At 41.8% G+C, this 20,943-nt stretch overlaps 1 protein-coding gene across 1 annotated transcript in view; it reads right to left on the bottom strand.

The window, feature by feature from the left end:
* Positions 1-760: 760 nt before the first annotated feature.
* Positions 761-20,943, bottom strand: part of tbc1d32 (TBC1 domain family, member 32) — a 134,283-nt gene continuing 114,100 nt past the window's right edge. Inside the window, exons 33-34 of the mRNA XM_034076478.1 lie at positions 15,094-15,282; positions 761-1,727 (exon numbers count right to left, since the gene is read on the bottom strand). Coding sequence (XP_033932369.1) covers positions 1,608-1,727; positions 15,094-15,282 — 309 coding nt within the window. The 3' untranslated portion in view covers positions 761-1,607. The remainder of the gene's footprint in view (positions 1,728-15,093; positions 15,283-20,943) is intronic.

Genomic DNA, 20,943 nt, shown 5'->3' with positions numbered 1-20,943 from the left:
TCAAATACCTGTACTTTCTACTTCTTACATGTTGAACCCAAATACCTGTACTTTCTACTTCTCTCATTTCCCAAACAGCTGGTTCCTTTAGTCTGAATGTGTGTTTGGTGCGTGGTCATTATTCTTTAGAGTCATTGCGTGCCTATTGGTTGGAACACGATCCGTGTATCCATCACTTCCTGGTCTTCTCTAAAGAAGAGGGACCAATGGAAACGTTGTCATGTTGCCGTTGTTCAGCATGGAAACATTCATTAGCTAACAATGACATTATTGTTCTATCGATATAAAGGGAGGTCAGGTACTCTTTAAAGCAGCTGCTAGTTATGGGTACTTATTACTGAAGTACACTTCAAAGCCTCTTTACTTGAGTAAAGAAGTTTAGTCAGTACTTCTACTTTCACCAGAGTATTTTTAAACACGAGTATCTGTACTTCTGCTTGAGTAAAGGATGTGTGTACCTTTGCCATCTCACACCCGCTGGTTCTCGCTGCCGGTGGATGGATGAGTTTCACTCGTTTGTTAGTCAGGCCTCAGTGTGTCTGAAGAGGTGCAGCGGTGCAGCGAGAGAAAAGGCTGTGGTTACTAATGAGGCTCTTTCACCATGACAGAGGCGTCCTCATGCATCTTTCATACACACACCTGCGTAAGAACACACACTCGAGAGGCGGCGCTGCATTGTGGCGTGTCCCGGCATTAATGATGCGTGTCAGAGCCGTGAGACCATCACAGCGTGTCATTCAAAAGGCGGTTCATTTGTCGATAGTTTTAATTGTAACACTTGGAACAGGAGCATCTCGCAGAACACATACCTGAGATATTTACATTGCAGGGGAGAGTAAATACAGAAGAATGTTTCCTGGATGTAATTGTTAGACCTTTCAAACTGTTTTCCATAGTCGTCACATATTTACATCATGTACAGTCGCTTTTTACAGGTACATCTGTTCAAGTTGTTGCAAGATATCATGTATTCTTCAACATTTGACTCCACAAAGGATTAGGCTGGTGGTATCCAATATGCAAATCCGATGAAAAGATCATCCCAAAAAACGAATTAGTGCGTCTCTCGATACTCTTCAAGCCTCACCCTTTGGCATTTGGTTACTATCAAGGAGACATCTTTAAAGAAAGGCTGGAATATAATGAATTCATGTGTAAAACAGGCTCAGTAATAACCTTGAACAGCTGCAGAAGAGGTTGGAAAGTAAATACTGCTTTTGTTGGGACTATTTTCAGCTGCGGATTCTTCCACATTTGTTATTTGCAAAAGAAGAACGTCAATAAGGTGAATTTTACCGTTGGTTTCTGTCTTTTAATGATTTGTTGTCAATAACAGAAGCTAAGAAAACAAACATCCTTTAACTTTAAGTATCAAACCTGAGTTATGGACCTCACTTCTCTTTGCAGTGTTGTTGTGAAGGGACTTTTATAAACATTAGGCATGTTGGTCTTTTCTCTGTGCTTTAATACTGCATATTTGTAGTTTTGAGGAACACAGCTTCAGTTTCCACCACAAGTCATCCAGGTATTTAATGCCTCTTAAACAAGCTATCATTCACTTACTTTAAGTGGTCAAACAGCCACTTTAGTAACACTTAAACCTTCTCCTACGCCACAGGGCTGCGGATGGTTTTCATGTCGGTGAGGACGATGTTTCTGTATCTTTGCTCCAGTCCCTCCATCAGCTCCATGTAGTCGCTGACCTTAAAGCCCTGGATGGGCTCCTCCTGCAGGTGAGAAGGAAGGTGTTGGAGTTATTACATTGCACCCAATTCAAGGTGTCAAGGCTTTAGTGTAGTTATGACGATGACAATCTTAGGTCACAGGCTCCTCCAACAGTGCAACAACAATAACACAGATAATTGTGCAAGTAAATACAAAAGGAAAAATAGTAAAAAGTGAAATAGTGCAAGTGATGGAATGATATATTAGATACATCATTTCTAAGTAGCAGCCAGATTACTGTTATGAATTATAGATAGATAGATGATAGATAGATAAATACTTTATTGATTGAAGTTATTTTGTTACAGAAGAAGCATCAGTGTGTTCAAACATAAAATAAAAAAAACTTAAAAAGTGGAACAGAGAATTTACAACTAAATATGAAATGTAAAATATGATGTCAAATATAAACAGCACAACAATTCTGCGTGATTAAAAACGTCACAAAATACTGAAGGTAGTGACATGAATATATGCTTACACTACAGGAGCATAGATATACTTGTATATATGTATACTTTAAATCTTCACCCTTAAGTACAGGGAACTGAGAACTTCCACACCAACACTATGTGCAATATACATATCAATATAATTACCATCATTGCAATACACTCGCTGCTATATATAAACTATGTGCAATATTATTATTATTAGTATTATTAATAATGCTATGATAACGTGCAATTATGTAACTGCCACTATGTTTTATTTTGTGCACTACTAACTACTAAATACTGCTAATAATTGCATTGATTGCGTGACCATCTATGTTTCATGTTGTCTGTAGATGTTTCATTGTACTTTTAGTGTACAGTTTTGTTGTTGTGTTTATTGTATTTTGTAATTCTGGCACAACAATTTCCTTCGGGGTGAATAAAGTCTTATCTTATACATAGCATAGTACAATGTACAATGTACAGATATGCAGAGACCTTGCAGATTGTTCATGGTTACTAGGAAGGAGAAACTGAAAGCAGTGCGTTCTCTGCCAGCCAGAGGTAAAGGAGCATTCTACCATATTTAGTACTTTTATAAAGTCAGTTTTCTCTTTATTTTACGGGTACTTCTCAATAAAAACACAAGCTCTTGTTTTTCTACAAAACAACTCATCTCGACTTAACATATTGTAACGGTAAGCCTACATGACAAACTGGAGGAAATGGCATAGGAATCTGTCAGAGAAATAGCGAGTAACATTAAGATTCTCAGGATGGCAGGATTGCTGGATCGAGCATTTGGTGGAGCTTGACCCAAAAGTCAGGATATCTCGGATTTTGCTGCTTTGATTTTAAGCAGAGTACCCTTACAAGAAAGTAGTGACTCCTGGCTTTGAAGTTCGACGAAAATGTCCATTTAACAATATTTATATAACATTTTTTTTGTATCCTTTTCTTATTTTGTGACCCTTTTTTAGTTTTGGTCCTCCTGACCCCCAGTTTGGGCGCCATCAGTCCATCAGAAGAATTGTTGTGTGTCAGCCAGACTGGCTTGATATTTTATCAGTTGGGAGGTGAAGCGTGAAGTATTCAATCAATCTTTCATTAAAAGCTTTACATTCAATCTATTTCAACGTCGCAGGAGGAAATCCAATTACAATCTGTCGCCCGCGGAATCGGAATGCTGCATCGTGCAAGGAAAACAACATCCTCGTTCAGGTCATGAGGCTCTCAACGGTTTCCAACGGCACACAAATACTTTAAAGGTCACCTCTTCTTCATGTCTCTTCTACATCAAATGTGTCCCCTCTTCTTCATGTCTCTTTCACTCACCATGTGTCCCCTCTTCTTCATGTCTCTTCTACATCAACATGTGTCCCCTCTTATCATGTCTTCTCTACATCACCATGTGTCCCTCTTCTTCAGTCTCTTCTACATCAAACAGGTGTCCCCTCTTCTCATGTCTCTTCTACATCAAACAGGTGTCCCCTCTTCTTCATGTCTCTTATCACATCAGCATGTGTCCCCTCTTCTTCATGTCTCTTATTACATCAACATGTGTCCCCTCTTCTTCATGTCTCTTCTACATCAGCATGTGTCCCCTCTTCTTCATGTCCTTCTACCATCAGCATGTGTCCCCTCTTCTTCATGTCTCTTCTACATCAACATGTGTCCCCTCTTATTCATGTCTCTCTACATCAAACATGGTTCCCCTCTTCTTCATGTCTCTTCTACATCAAATGTGTCCCCTCTTCTTCATGTCTCTTCTACATCAACATGTGTCCCCTCTTCCTCCCGTCCTCTACATCAACATGTGTCCCCTCTTCTTCATGTCTCTTCTACATCAACATGTGTCCCCTCCTCTTCATGTCTCTTCTACATCAACATGTGTCCCCTCTTCTTCATTTGTCTCTTCTACATCAACATGTGTCCCCTCTTTTTTCATGTCTCTTCTACATCAACATGTGTCCCCTCTTCTTCATGTCTCTTCTACATCAACATGTGTCCCTCTTCTTCATGTCTCTTCTACATCAACATGTGTCCCCTCTTCTTCATGTCTCTTCTTACATCAACATGTGTCCCCTCTTCTTCATGTCTCTTCTACATCAACATGTTTGTCCCCTCTTCTTCATGTCTCTTCTACAACAACATGTGGTCCCCTCCTCTTCATGTCTCTGTCTACATCAACATGTGTCCCCTCTTCTTCAGTCTCTTCTACATCAACATGTGTCCCCTCCTCTTCATGTCTCTTCTACATCAACATGTGTCCCCTCTTCTTCATGTCTCTTCTACATCAACATGTGTCCCCTCTCTTCATGTCTCTTCTACATCAACATGTGTCCCCTCTTCTTCATGGTCTTCTACATCAAATGTGTCCCCTCTTCTTCATGTCTCTCTACATCAACATGTGTCCCCTCTTCTTCATGTCTCTTCTACATCAACATGTGTCCCCTCTTCTCCATCTCTTCTTCTACATCAACATGTGTCCCCTCTTCTCCATGTCTCTTCTACATCAACATGTGTCCCCTCTTCTTCATGTCTCTTCTACATCAACATGTGTCCCCTCTGTGGAAAGAGACTCTGAAAGTTTCAGGAACAAAGATTTCTCTCTTTTGATCCATTTCTATAAAAAACCTGTCTGAAAATGAGCTGATCAGATTTTGGCCACTTTATGATGTCATAACGATGTGTTGTCTTGAGTAACCATTAGCCAATCAGCAACCAAGGTAACCCCCCCCCCCCCTCCCCCCCTTATCACCTGAATCTCCTCTAGAGCTCCATTGAGTTCTTTGTAACCAAATGTCTCTCAGAGGGGCGTGGGGAGGGGCTCCTTATGTTCATCTGAAGTAACAGACAGAGAATCAGCTCTTTGGACACAGGGCTGAAACAGAGGGGATTATGGGTAATGCTGCAATGATCTGTTTGGTGTTTCAGCCCAACACGTCAGAGAGATGTTCTGTATATATCTGATACCTATAACATATTGTTGAAAAAGAGTATAATAGGGGACCTTTAATAAGAACTACGCACGTATACTAACAATAGTCCTCCGTAACACGCGCAACATCCTCCACCCGTGTGAATGACAAGAATCCAAGCAGGCGAAGCATATTTTATTTAGCTCTACTGTGTAGTCAGTCTTTTAATTACAGCAGCCATCATGATGCTAACGTATGCATCTGTCACGACTCCTCACCTGGCCTTATGAGTAATGCAAACACAGCAAGAGACTAAATTACAGGGACTGCTGTGCATTATGTCGTGAGTGGCATTGTTTAATTAACAGCCTGCACTTTCAGAATACTAACACACAGCAGACACGGTGATTTTCCACCCGTCAGAATCCAGGCAAGGCCTTAACAATAACCCCCATTTATGACTGTTGGATCCTAATACTCATTTCATCAATTTGTGTTTTTGAAGAATCTAATAACGCTTTTATGTATGCACTAACAAGGACGTGAGAGTGAGAAAACAGTCAATGCTGAGAGTACACGTTAAGGTTAGAGACTCATTCTGCTAACATATTAGGAGTAAAGATGTTGCACACATATACTAGACACTAAACATTATTCAGAATATATTTAAGGTCAAATCACTCGTGTTAAGACGAATTGAAGGGTTCAGAACATTCATAACAGGGTGAGGGAGAATCAAAAGCATCTTTATTGGAACTCTACTGTTAAATAACTATTGGATAGGTTGCCATTATATACTGTAGGTAGGAAGTGTAGGTAGTGTTTGGGATATCACATGGACTATGGTTTTAAAGTATTGCGTTTTGAAGTTGCGTTGATGAGAAGTATCGCAGGAGTGTGCAGCTAAGCAATTCGATTTGAATAAGACATTAATTTCTCCCTCAAGGTGAATTGTAACAACTTCCATCAAGTGCTAAATAGAGTGTGAGTATGTTAGCAAGGTGTAATTAGCATGTCGTGTGTAGCACCTCCTGCATGGCTGTATGTCTAAGCATAACCCCTCAACTCAAATTAAAATGGACGTGATGGATTACGAGTAAACATTGCTGTGTTTTAAAGTGCACCTATCATGCTATTTTAAGGCAGTGATTCTCAATGGGGGTACGCCGACCCCTAGGGGTACGTTGGGGTACTGCAGGGGGTACGTGAGATTTAAAAAACAAATTTTTTTAAAAATACATGCATGATTACAAAAATAATCTTAGTACCAATAAGTTAAATAGAAAACACAATTTTATATAAAATATTCCTAGAACCTCATAACATGTCAAATTGGTGTATTGTATTTTATTAGTTTTGTATAATATATCATTTGTTCATTGGTTTGGTTAAACAGATATTACTTCAGTTGAAAAACTCCTTTGAAAAAATCAGTTACATTTTTTTTTCTTTTTTCATGCATAAAATGAAAATATCCTTAGTTAGTTGTAAAGGAGTTAAAAAATCACACACTGAGGGAACATCACTATATTGGAATATTATTGTATAGGCTTTTTCGATCAAACATTTTCGGGGTCGGTCAGGGGGTACTTGACTGAAAAAAGTTTGAGAAGCACTGTTTTAAGGCAGTTTATGGGTCTCAGTATATATAAAAAGATATCACATGTCTATGAGTGTTTAGCTCAAAATACAAACAGATCATGCATTTTAGAATCCCTCATACCCCATCTTTTGGAGCCATGTTAGAGAAATGCAGATTTTGGGTCCTTAGCTTGGAAAAAAAAATAGAGGAGGCGGAGCTAATCCTTGATCAGAATTCTACTGATCAGAGATAAAGTTTCAATTCTGCTATGATAAAACACCATCAAATGCTTTTTCTCTTGGGGGTTTATCACAAGGTGAGTTCCTTTTTTATTCCTGCTTTTTAAACACATGTGCTCTCCAGTACAAGTTAGCTCTGAGTGTTAGCGAGGCTAATGTAAACAAAAACCAGATTACGTCCAAAACACGTCAGGCAGTTTCTGATAGCAACTGTCCGTGGGTCCACTATCCGATATTACCTCATATCGGTAGCAAATCTGTATCCGCTCGTTGTAGCCCCGTTTTTAAAAGATTTGGGTACGGAGGATAATAATAATAATTAATAATAATAATTCCTTACATTTATTATAGCGCTATGACTCAAAGCGCTTTACATATACACACATTTCATACATGCAATGGTCAGAAACTGTGGACAATACCCACAGGAGCAAGTTCAGGTGAAGTGTCTTGCCCCAGGACACACCGGCGGCGGGTTTCACCCCTTGATCTGATGATCATTGCCACAGCACACTGCGCCACACTGTCTTCACGCCTCGAGGTCATAGAGGCGCTTTTACAAGTGCACATTGGTATATACATGTACTGTGGACAATACCCACAGGAGCAAATCCGGGTGAAGTAGTGTCTTGCCCAAGGACCCAACGGCCTGAGCGGGTTTCGAACTGGAGTTCCCCTTGACTCCCCCTTGATCTGATGATCGGATGCACAGCACACTGCGCCACCCGTCCCAAGCTAAGAGAAAGGGTTTTATTTACTGACGCTGCGTGAGTTCCCCGACGCACCGGGGACACATATATATGTATAAAAGACATCACAAAGTGCATTTTGCATGATAGGTCCCCTTTAAGAAGTGAAAGCTAAAAAGTAAGTTAGATACAATCCGTGTAATCTTTAGTCTCTACAAACTTTATTTGTAGTCCTTTTTTGATGCCTTTGAGCAGTTAAATTGAACATGGATTCTGCCTGCTGGTACTGTTTTGTTTTAATAATCTAAAGCCCTCATTAGATAATTATCTTTAGAGCCCTCAAGAGGTAAATCTACGACCAAAAAGAAAAGAAAAGAGTCTGAAATAATATGATTTTGTATCCCTACTTGTTTTTGTTTTTCTTACCTACTATACTTGAAATCATTCCATCACCACCACCTTAGATATTTCCCGGTTCATGATCTTAGGGTCCTTTTTATACGGGTAATACGCGCGTGAAGATAAACCACAAAGGAGTGAAGTGCAAAGGAGAGGACTAAGAGCAAATGGAGCGAAAGGTTTTTATTATTTAAAAGGAGCAAATAGAGAGGGGTGATCGGTAGCGTCAGGGAGAAATGAGTTTCAGTCTGATGGAGGACTCTGCTGCTGTCATTATTCCATGGATGAATCACTACATAGAAATATCTCTTTTTAATTACACTGTATTATAAATTAAAGGTCACACTCTAGACATGATATACTAGTGTTAATAAAGTCAAGCTTTATTATCAGCAGTACTAGCTACATGAATCTAAATGATATTAAATCCATATATCTTTTGTGTGAATCTTGTGTCCATGCAACCAGACTGTTAATGTACCACTATTCTTCCTCTGGTCAAATATAACTGCACTTCACTTCAGTATAAAAAGTCACCCACTTGTCAGATACTTCATTTAAAGAGTCCCTATTATGCTTTTTTTTTCACTCCCACCCCCCCCCCCCCCCCCCCCCCCCAGCCCCCCGCCTGAAATGCATCCATTGGACTCCTTTGTTAACTTCTGGAACATTTCGACATCATTACATTACATTGCATTTAGCTGACGCAGGAAGACACAACCTTGAAGAAAACAGAATCATAAAGTACATCAGGTTTTATAGAGCCAAGCATTTCAAGTGCTACTCAACTGGCTATAGATAAGCCAGTCCTTTATTAGTATATAAGTGCTTTGTTATAGTTCTATCGCTCGAGGTGGAGTCGAAAGAGATGAGTTTTCAGTCTGCGCCGGAAGGTGTGTAAGCTATCTGCCGTCCTGATGTCAATGGGGAGCTCATTCCACCATTTTGGAGCCAGGATAGCAAATCCACGGTGTTTTTGCTGATGGAACTTGGGTCCCCCTCGCAGTGAGGGTGCTGCGAGTTTTTTTTGCTGATGCAGAGCGGAGTGCACGCGCTGGGGTGTACGGTTTAACCATGTCCTGGAGGTAGGAAGGGCCAGATCCATTCGCAGCATGGTACGGAAGTACCAGTGTCATCACTATGTAACACTTCTATTGGCTAATGCTCCAACACATTGTACGTGAAGGGGCGGGACATCTCTAAGCGGTTGACCAATCACAACAGAGCCGGCCCAGCTAACCAATCAGAGCAGACTGGGCTCTGGTTTCAGACAGAGGGTGAAAAGAGGTGCTGCAGCACAGGCAGTATGAGAGAAATAAAGAGCTTTTTGAACATTAAAGCATGGAGACATGTCCCCAGTAGAGACACAAAATACTAGGGATGCTCTGATCGCCAATTTTGGGGCCGATCGCCGGAATCAGTTTCGGCCGATACCGATCGCCGATCCGATCGAGTGGGCGGGGCCTATGGGGAACTTCTATTTCAACTGATGTTTAAAACTCAGTTAATGGGGCTCATTCACTGGCACTTCCACAAACAACAACCAACATAATTATTACATTCAAATGAAGTGCATTATTCAAGTTTACATTAACTTTGGAGAATAACACGGGAGAAATGAGCCGAAGCGCTCTCTTTTCCTGATCCAGTAATGAGTGACCCGACAGTGAAGAATAAACATATTTATAACTAGTTTGTAGCTAGTTCCAGAGGTAGATGAAATAGCTAAGTGTGTTAGGTCTAACTCTTAGTGTGTGTTTCGCTCCGCTCACCGGTCCGTCACAGCGGGCGGATTCGACACCTTCAAAAACTGCCAGACTGGTGAAGCCATCTTGGCGAGCTTGTTTTGCCGCGCACAGAGAAAAGTGTCATGTATTTTACGTCATGTGATCGGCTCTCCCGATCGGCATTTATGGAGAGCACCGATCGATCGGTAGAGAGTGAATATCGGCCGATATCGATCGGCGGCTGATTGATCGGAGCATCCCTACTAAGTACTAATATACAGAGATGGAGTACTCGAGTCCTGGACTCGGACTCGAGTCGGACTTGAGTGCCGATTTTCGGGACTCGTGACTCGACTCGGACTCGCACGCTGATTGACGCAACTCGGACTTGGACTCGTGAATTCTCGCGCAGGATGACTTGGACTCGGACTGGTGAATTCCCCCCCCCCCCCCACGATGACTCGGACTCGACTCGTACATTGACGCTCCGACTTGGACTCGGACTCGAGCACATTTTCTCTGGAGTCTGATGTCCTCTATCCTGTATGGCGAGTTCACGTACTGGGCCCCGCTGTTCCAGTCTAGAGATGTCTACAGACACACCCCGCATCATGCTGTATGCTTTCACACATTCTGCTTCCACATTGGAAAAGAGCAAAATGCTCGTTATGTGGAAACAATATAGAAGAGAAGGCTCCGTAACACATTACTCTTAGGATCGAGTTCAGACATATAGGCTGTCTTGAACACTATCATCAGAGTAACGTGATCTAATCAATAAATAAAGATTCAGCCGATAACACGAAAGCACATGGCTACTTAGCATGCATAATGACATCATTTTGCATGCTAAGTAGCCATGTGCTTTCTGGGGCTAAATCTTTATCTTAAACTGATTTAACCCGTAAAAGTTCCTTCAAAATAAGAGTCCCGATCTTATTACTATCAAAATAAAAGTGCAAAACGAAAACTTTACCATAGGAAAATATTGGCATACAAATATAATCACTTCTCTAAAAGGTAACTCATTTTAAATATAGTTTATTTAAATATAATATTAATATTAGAAATAAGCTTTATATTTGTATAGCACCTATTACAAGAATTGTAGCCAAACTCGCTTCACAGCAGTTCAATAGACAGGATAACAGCAATGTAGAGGAGCAGCTACATTTCAAAACATATATCCACGAAGATTAATACATGAAGACTTGTGACTCGGACTTGACTTGGACTCTTCTTAAGTGACTCGGAATTGGACTCGGACTCGAACACAGGTAATGATGACTCGGACTCGACTTGGACACTCCTTGGGTGACTCGGACTTGGACTCGGACTCGACTACGACTCTCCCTTGGTGACTCGGACTCGGACTCGAAGAGTGGTGACTCGAGGGTGACTTGGACTCGTGAATTGGTGACTTGACTACAACACTGCTAATATACACCTGAAAATGAGCAGAACATGTCCTCTTTAAGCAGAGATGTTGGAGACTGAGATTAATCCTGAAAATCATCAAAACTAAAGTAGCTAAACCTTTTTAATCATAGCACTGCTGACACGGTTAAACCTGTGAGGGAGAGTAGAGAGATAAGCAGTGGAAAATACTTGGGAGAGTATTTTCTGGAGTATTAGAAAGAAAAAGAAAGATGCAAGGTTGTGAGCGTGTAAGAAATAAAGCCTGACTTATATTAATTATTTAACACAATATATACTGTGATGTTCAGTTTTAAACAGGTGACACGAGCTGCTTAATGTTCTCTGTAATGTTCAAGATATATGAACCATTAAGTACGCTAATTATTGCATTAATTATCAAAGATTTCTACGTTTTCCTTAAGCCTGTGCCCACATGAAAATGAGTGGTATTATTCTCAATGAGTATGTGCATGGAAGTGGAAATTATGAGGAATGTAATGTATCTTAAAGCATGAATGGATAGTCAAAATAAATATTGAGTTGTTGCCTTTTAATAGAAGGTTGTCAAATGTTTGTAAGTCATTTGTACTGGGACATGTCTCCATGCTTTAATGTTCAAAAAAGCTCTTTATTTTTCTCATACTGCAGCACCTCTTTTCACCCTCTGTCTGAAACCAGAGCCCAGTCTGCTCTGATTGGTTAGCTGGCCGGCTCTGTTGTGATTGGTCAACCGCTTAGAGATGTCCCGCCTTAGCCATGTACCATGTGTTGGAGCGCTAGCCAATAGAAAGCGCGAGTGTTACATAGAGATGTCAGTATGTTATTGTCATGGTACGTCCACACGGTTCCGTCGCGTGCTTCAACCGAGACGCTTCCCATTCACTTTGAATGGGGTGACGTCAAGCTTTGCCGAACTGCATTGTGGTTCCGTCGTGTCGCTTTGCCTCCGATGCTCGCGCTGAAAGTTGAGAAAAGTTCAACTTTTCAAGTGTCGACGGAAGCAACAGCCAATCAAATCAGTACAAGCTCTAGCCAATCAAACCGCGTGCTTGTGTGTCCGGGGCGGGAGATTAATGTGATTGGTTGTTGGTCGCGCGCCAGACACGCCTACCGGCAAGCTTCAACGTGACGGAACCGTGTGGACGTACCGCAAGTAAATTGGGGTAAAGATGAGTTGTTCCCTGATAGAATAAAGACAACATATTGTTGTTCCTGCGCATTAGAAATGATTTGACAGACAAAAGAAAAAGGAATATAAATATGTACAGTAAGACTTCATGTATCTGGGGAAAGGCAATTTGTCCCTGATGCAGTTTAACGGTACGTCCACACGGTTGAAGCTTGCCGGTAGGCGTGTCTGGAGCGCGACCAACAACCAATCACATTAATCTCCCGCCCCGGACACACAAGCACGCGATTTGATTGGCTAGAGCTTGTACTGGCATATGATTTGATTGGCTGACGCTTCCGTCGACGCTTCAAAAGTTGAACTTTTCTCAACTTTTGAAGCGAGCAACGCGACGTCACCCAATTCAAAGTGAATGGGAAGCGTCTCCGTTGGACGGGCCGTAACATAACTGAAGATTTATTTTGGTCTGTGGTCTCATTTAACCTCCGTCTCCTCTCAACACTTTAGCTCCACTGAAGTTAAGCTCCATCTAAAACCACTGTTCCAAGTCATTTGCCCTTTCAAACTTTAATTTAGATAAAATATAGATATACCCCCCAGTGAGACAGGATAAGGGACGAGGGGGTGGCAAATCTCTGTGTGTGTGTGTGTGTGTGTGTGTGTGTGCGTGCGTGCGTGCGTGCGTGCGTGTGCGTGTGTGTGTGGTGTGTGTGTGTGTGTGTGTGGTGTGTGTGTGTGTGTGTTGGGAATATCTAAATAATACCTCTACTACCACGTATGTCGGACTGAAATAATTCCTTCACATTGTTCCCATGGAGAGAGACAGAGGAGAAGAGGAAGGGGTTGTTGGACGCAAAATAATACCACTTTTAACAGTTCAGATCAGGACGAGGATGTCTCACACACACACACACACACACACACACACACACACACACACACACACACACACACACACACACACACACACACACACACCACACACACACACACACACACACACACACACACACACACACACACACACACACACACACACACACACACACACGCACACACACACGGCTGTGTCTAGCAGCAGTATCTGATGCTACAGCTACAAGAGCTTCCTCAGATAAAGCCTCCCCAATTGATCTTTTATTCACAACAACTGTCAGCGGCGGCTCATGGCGATGTTAACATCAGAGCTATCACCACGGAGACACCACGGACTGAAATGAGTAATGAATTCGAGACGTTTCTCGTTTCGCACTGCCGCCGTTTAATGCTGCTTCGGACATGGGTAGAAAAAGACATCTCGGAGACTGTAACCTCTGACCTTCGGGGTCCAGTCTTCAATCATGGCTTCAGAGCAGAACTTATTCTAATCACGTGTGCTCAATCTCGGAAAGACTTCTCTCCACAGTATATGTTCCACACCGTTGTGGGAGGTTTTTCCGAACTATTTCCAAAAGTAGATTCTTTTTGTTCAGTGTGCCATGTGAATCATGGATGACTGCTGCTGCATATAAAAGGGGGATTGAACAATTCAGTAGAGGTCTTACGGCAGCCACTGCTTAAGACTTCTCATAAAATATCCAGACAATTTACGAGACCAAATAATGAAGTGTCCCTAATTTATTGAACTGGAATAAGGGAGTGATTCTTCCAAAGAAAGCCTATTTCATAAAGCATTATAGCGACAACCTGAGGCACCCGAGTGCTGTGTGCAGACTTTGTAATAAGAAGCTGCCTTCCTCTACAAGGATGAGACCAATGGGAAATACTGGAGGGTACACACTCTCTTTCACCATGTTCCAGCGGGGGACTAATTGGCTAATGGTTACCAAGACAACACATCGTCATGACATCACAAAGTGGCCAAAATCTGATCAGCTCTTTTTCAGACAGGTTTTTATAGAAATGGATCAAAAAGAGAAAGAATCTTTGTTCCTGAAACTTTCAGAGTGTCTTTCCACAGAGGGGACACATGTTGATGTAGAAGAGACATGAAGAAGAGGGGACACATGTTGATGTAGAAGAGACATGAAGAAGAGGGGACACATGTTGATGAAGAAGAGACATGGAGAAGAGGGGACACATGTTGATGTAGAAGAGACATGAAGAAGAGGGGACACATGTTGATGTAGAAGAGACATGAAGAAGAGGGGACACATGTTGATGAAGAAGAGACATGGAGAAGAGGGGACACATGTTGATGTAGAAGAGACATGAAGAAGAGGGGACACATGTTGATGTAGAAGAGACATGAAGAAGAGGGGACACATGTTGATGTAGAAGAGACATGGAGAAGAGGGGACACATGTTGATGTAGAAGAGACATGAAGAAGAGGGGACACATGTTGATGTAGAAGAGACATGAAGAAGAGGGGACACATGTTGATGTAGAAGAGACATGAAGAAGAGGGGACACATGTTGATGTAGAAGAGACATGAAGAAGAGGGGACACATGTTGATGTAGAAGAGACATGAAGAAGAGGGGACACATGCTGATGTAGAAGAGACATGAAGAAGAGGGGACACATGTTGATGTAGAAGAGACGTGAAGAAGAGGGGACACATGTTGATGTAGAAGAGACGTGAAGAAGAGGGGGACACATGTTGATGTAGAAGAGACATGAAGAAGAGGGGACACATGTTGATGTAGAAGAGACATGAAGAAGAGGGGACACATGTTGATGTAGAAGAGACATGAAGAAGAGGGGACACATGTTGATGTAGAAGAGACATGAAGAAGAGGGGACACATGTTGATGAAGAGACGTGAACAAGTGGATGTTGAGTACTAGGTGACCTTCAAACTGCAGTACTGCTGCTTTATCTCACCTTGAGGTAGACCTGCAGCTGCTGGGACTGTGTGCGCTGCAGGATGTCTGGCTGCAGGTGTGTGAAGACGGCCACACACATGTACACCTGGTAGTCCGGACCCATCAGCACACAGGTGGAAACGTAGTGGCAGATCTCGGCCCAGTCCAGGTAGTTCCAGAAACACTGAGTCAACCAGTGCAGGCACATCTGAGGAGAGACAGACGTCCAGTTTAATGGGATTTGAAGGATTTTTGTTCCTGAGAATAAACTCGTTTTAGTAGTTTAGTAAATGAAGGGGAAAGAAATGAAAATGAATGATTCTGAAATAAGAATGATCTACTTGATGCTTCTGACAATTAGTTAATCATGTTTCAGACAATTATTCTCCTCCCTGTGATGAATCAAATATGTCAAATATAGAATGTCTCGACACTCAGTCGCTCATCAATCTTCATCGCCCTCTTCACCATACTCTATATATTAAAAGCGAAAACATATATTCTAAAGAATTACAAGTACCTATGTCGATAGCTGAGATTGCAGTAAAGACTCATGTCAAAGTAACATGTACGTTTATTCTAGGTATTCACTTTAATCGGTACACAATAACCAGATAATTCCAAGCATGCGTGACCGTATGATTAATATTCAAACAATTTCAATATAAAAAGAAGCAGGGTAGTTTTTAACCCTCCTATTGTCTTCGTGTGTCCCCCCCCCTTACTTTGGTGTTCACTGTCAAATTGACCGGTCCTGTTTGAACTGCTATTACATTAACACAAAAACCATTAATCATCAACACATTGTATTTCACACCCTTTCAAACTGTACATATTGTATCAGACTACTGGTACACATGAACAACTGCAGTAAATATACAAAGAACAGACACTGAACATGTATTGTGTGAGCCAGGGGTGATCCATGTGGGGGGATGGGCACATAAGAGCGGGAAATGTGTCAAATTGTTCTGTGTGTGTGTGTGTGTGTGCCAGGTGTGATTCACATGGGGGGATTGGGCACATAAGGGGGGACGTGTGTGCGTGTGTGTGTGTGTGTGTGTGTGTGTGTGTGTGTGTGTGTGTGTGTGTGTGTGTGTGTGTGGTGTGTGTGTGTGTGTGTGTGTGTGTGTGTGTGTGTGTGTGTGTGTGTGTGTGTGTGTGTGTGTGTGTGTGTGTGTGTGTGTGTGTGTGTGTGTGTGTGGGTCTAGCATTACTATACTTGTGGGGACCTAAATCCGTTTACATAGTCATGTGTAGGGACTGGCTTCCCTTATGGGGACAAATTGGAGGTCCCCATAAGGGGAATCATTACTTTTAGGGTGAAGACTTGGTTAGGGTTCGGCATGTGTTGGTTCTGGTTAAGGTTAGGATAAGTCTCCAGGAAATGCATGTAAGTCAATGTAATGTCCCCTGAAGTGATGTATACATGGTGTGTGTGTGTGTGTGTGTGTGTGTGTGTGTGTGTGTGTGTGTGTGTGTGTGTGTGTGTGTGTGTGTGTGTGTGTGTGTGTGTGTGTGTGTGTGTGTGTGTGTGTGTGTGTGTGTGTGTGTGTGTGTGTGTGTGTGTGTGTGTGGTGTGTGTGGTGTGTGTGTGTGTGTTTGTTTGTTTGTTTGTTTGTTTGTTTGTTTGATCTGATCCGGATGGATACTAATTCCTTTTCTTTATGGCGGTCATGTTTGACCGGGAACACCATGGGTTTTACAAAGTTGACTAAATCATCCAAAATGCAATGAAAGCGTGATCAGCCATCTTATATGTTCAAATGTCTCCTGTGAAGGATATCATGAAGCCTGAATGCAATCGAATGTGAAACAAAAAAGTTATGATTGAAGAAAGTAGTGAATCGGTCAGATTTGACCCGAAGACAACAGGAGGGTTAGTTAAAGGACAGGGTAACATAATAATAGTTAGGTTATGTTCATTTGAATTGGCAAACTCCTTGTTAAATAACTCTAAGAAGAATACGAATTACTGAGAAGTGAAACAGATGCCAAAGGGGATTTAGAGGTCATTTAAAACAATGTACGCTGCTCAAGTAATTTAAGAGCTATCCCACAGACTGGGAACTCAACAGCAAAAGCTAAATAACACTTCAAATCAAGTAAACTAAAGTTTGCCGGAAGACCAGGGGGAGGAAAGTTCACAAATAACAAGTTGGCTGGAGAGGAGGTATTTAACAGATGAAAGATAATCAAAAAATGGCTTCACTATTTCACAAGGTTGTCCATGAACGTCTTGCTTTGTTTTCCCCGTGGCAATTCTTAAAAAAGGTAAATAAAAAAGAGGTACAATTAATCTGGTTGAAGAAGCAAATATTTAACGTTTACGTCAGTTTCACCAAACTGACTGAAGAGTGCACTTGTGTTTGACGAGACATGACCATTTGTTTCATAATCCGTGGCCCTTAAATTGTCAGATTTCTTGTTATGCCACGATTATTCTATGCTCTAAAATGGAGTTCACATTGTTAGCATTTCTCGAGACATTTACATGATGGAGATAATGGAGCAGAAGTGTTGGTTTTATTACCCGAGCCCACGCTGATGTATACTCACACTCAGCTCTGTCCTGTACGTCTATATGATGTTCACTCGCTGACTAAGCATTTCTAAACGAGTCTTTCCGGGAACATTGAACAGCGTGGAAAGTGATAACTCACAGCAGTGCTGTATATTAAGGTGGGATTAGGAGACAAAGAGACAAGGGGAAGCTGTACCTCGCTCCTGTCCTCAGTGAAAACAAAATCCTTTCTGTGTGAGAGTCCAAAGTGAGAATATATTGTTATCGACTCACTCAATCCTCCCCATTGTGCAGGCTGGAGCATAGCAACAAGTTCTTCCTTCTGTTTTACTTTAAATCACTCTCTGGTCTCCCTCTGTTCATGACATGTTTGTCATGCAAGACATTTTAAAGATTTGAATTATCAAGTCGGCTTTTAAGTAATTTAAAAGCCGTTTAAAGAGATTATGCTTCTGGGGGTTTTCCCCTCCCTTTAGTGTTCTATAGGTTTTAGTTTCTCTCCCACTGGACTCCTTTTTTACTTATTGAACATGATCCCATCGCTATGTAGCACTCGCGCTTCTATTGGCTCGCGCTCCAACCGATTTCACAAGATAGGTTAAGGGGCGGGACATCTCTAAGCGGTTGACCAATCACAACAGAGCCGGCCAGCTAACCAATCAGAGCAGACTGGGCTCTGGTTTCAGACAGAGGGTGAAAAGAGGTGCTGCAGCACTGGCGGTATGAGAGAAAGAAAGAACATTAAAGCATGGAGACGTGTCCCAGCACAAAATACAAAAAAAAACGTAAAGATTAGCCCCTTTAAGTGAGACACCCAATGCAGGAGTACTTTGTCCACCGATGCTTTAAGCACTGACATGTCTTTCATTTGTGTAAAGCACTTTGAATTGCCTTGTGCTGAAAGGTGCTATATAAATAAACTTGCCTTGCCATTACACTTTGACAGAAGCCTACGTCCACGCACGTTCACACACAACCTCTATTTTATGAATGTCAGATGCTTCATTTGCCATTGCTGCTTTGCCAGGCGTTCAAAGCTCAAACTTTTGAAATAGTCATTTCCATTTCTGACGGAAGAATAGGTGCCCATTACCGCCTTGAAGAGCAGAAAGACGAGCTGAATGTCAACGTGTTACCCCCCCGGAGACGGCGAGTTCAGATCGTTGATGCAAATGCAGCGAGTCTTAAAGCACCCCCGCTGCCGAACACTATGAGGAACTCTGTCAGCCGCCGACACAGCAGACCGGATCAAACACCAGAGGGTTCAAGGTGAAAAACCTTTTTTCTACCTTTTGCTTGTGAGAGAGAGAGTCTGCGTCAAAAGTATTAAGTGCCAAAGAATGGGTTTCTAACTTTTCAACTGCTCTGTTTAAAAGAGAAAGACGGAAAGGTCAGGAATCAATGTCAAAACCCCAGTTCAAGATGAAGTCAAAGCGGGATGAAAAGGGAAGTCATTCACAGGGCAAGTGTCCTTATAACGCCTCTCAGTCTCTTACTGACATCTTTAATGAAATATTCAACAACAGGGTGCTGACTCTCTTTGTGTGTATGCAACAACAATCCAAATGCACCTCCTTTATTCCCTCCATCAGTAGGCACGAGAGCTGTTTATTGATCTCAGAGGCTCAGAGAATGGAAATTAGAAAACAAAGACAGAAAATAAAGAATTAAACGTTTGAGTTTAACTAACTGCCTGCTGGATCGACACAACGCTTCATCAGTCCTGACTTTAATCTTCTCTCTAAAGTGAATTTATATTATCACTACCTCCTGATTATCAAATAAATCAATACAGGGAATTACAATGCATCTGTTGTTCTAAAACCTCAGCACATAAAGTAATGAATTCAGTAGAAAAACAACCAGCATTGACAGTGGTAATGTAGTTCAATGGACTTAAGTTCATAAATCTAGGAATATTTTAGGCAAAAAAATATATATAATAGAATAGAATTGGAAGTGAAATGTGTTCTCTGTGTTTAACCCATCCTAGTGCCAGGAGTCTAGTACTAGGAGCAGTGGGCAGCTATTGTACAGCGCCCGGGGACCAATGGGGGGTTGGGGGGTGTCCGGTGCCTTGCTCAAGGGCACCACAACAGGGCAGGAGGTGAACTGACAGTCCACACTCCATATTTAGGTCTGTTCGGGGACTTGAACCGGCTCCCAGTCCAAGCCCCTACTGCCTGAGCCACTGCCGGACATAATGAATGAACAAATGTGTGTGAAATAAGGACAATGTAATCGATTGGGGTTATTTCCTCGTGCGTCATTGACAATGTCATAATAAGAAATACATGCGACCATTCTAATTGAAAGAAATTAGCTTTAATTTTAAAAAAGCTGACTCATTGAACTCTCAATGAACAAATAAATACAAATAAAACATTGACTATGAACCTTCCCAAGGGCAGCTTATCCTCTATGAAGAATGTATCCCATGCCTCATTATCACTTAACTCTTATTTAATGGGATGCTGGCCAGTTGTCTGTACATGTAATTAACGACTGCACCGATGTGTGAAGGGCGTGGTTACAATTCAATTAACTACAATCATTGAAAAGCTTTTAAGAGCTAGTATTGTTTTATTTTATGTACATTTGACACCAAAATAAATGCATGGTTATAATCCTCATATTAACACTGTTCAAAATATCTCTAATTCATGAGCTTCACTCCCCGTGAACTGACCCTTCGCTTCCCTAACAGAGAAACAGGACTACAAAGAAATATTAAATTCACTTCTGGCACAAAAACACACCGCTGCACACATATCACATATCGCTCAGACGAACAAGGTGTAGCAGCATGCTGTCGGCCATTTCTTTATTCATTTGATTGTTAATGTTTGTTTTTGTGGTTTTAAAGTGATGGTACTTTATTTTAAGATGTGCCTGTTGTGACCAAATGTTCCCACGGTTACAAGTGTATAACCTGAACCTGCACAATGTGATTTTGAAACACCTCTAGTCATTTATGAGCACACATCTACAGAAGTATGAACCATCCAGGAGTCTTAAGCCTCGCGTCTCTGCGTCTTGGCATGTGTCGCACTGGAACACACCGCAAAGACTTCAGCCGACGGCCAAGAAGCACGTACGAACTGCGCATGCGTGAGTGGCAATAACTCTCCTTACCAGCAGGCGGCGGTAGTGTGTATTCGTCATTCAAAAGAGGCAACAACCGGAAGACAGACTGCGTGATAACCGAGAGAAGAAGAACAGACTGCGTGATATAAACAAACAACAAATAGCGTGTGCGTTCCATTTTCCCTCTACAGCGAGAAGCTCACGGGGCTTTCCCGAACCTGCGTCGAGAGCTGGAGTTAAATGAAATCTCAGGTTTGC

This window comes from Pseudochaenichthys georgianus, chromosome 24, assembly GCF_902827115.2.
Source record: "Pseudochaenichthys georgianus chromosome 24, fPseGeo1.2, whole genome shotgun sequence".
NCBI lineage: Eukaryota > Metazoa > Chordata > Actinopteri > Perciformes > Channichthyidae > Pseudochaenichthys > Pseudochaenichthys georgianus.
Note: the sequence above shows the minus strand (reverse complement) of the source record. Positions and strands in the feature narration are given on the sequence as shown.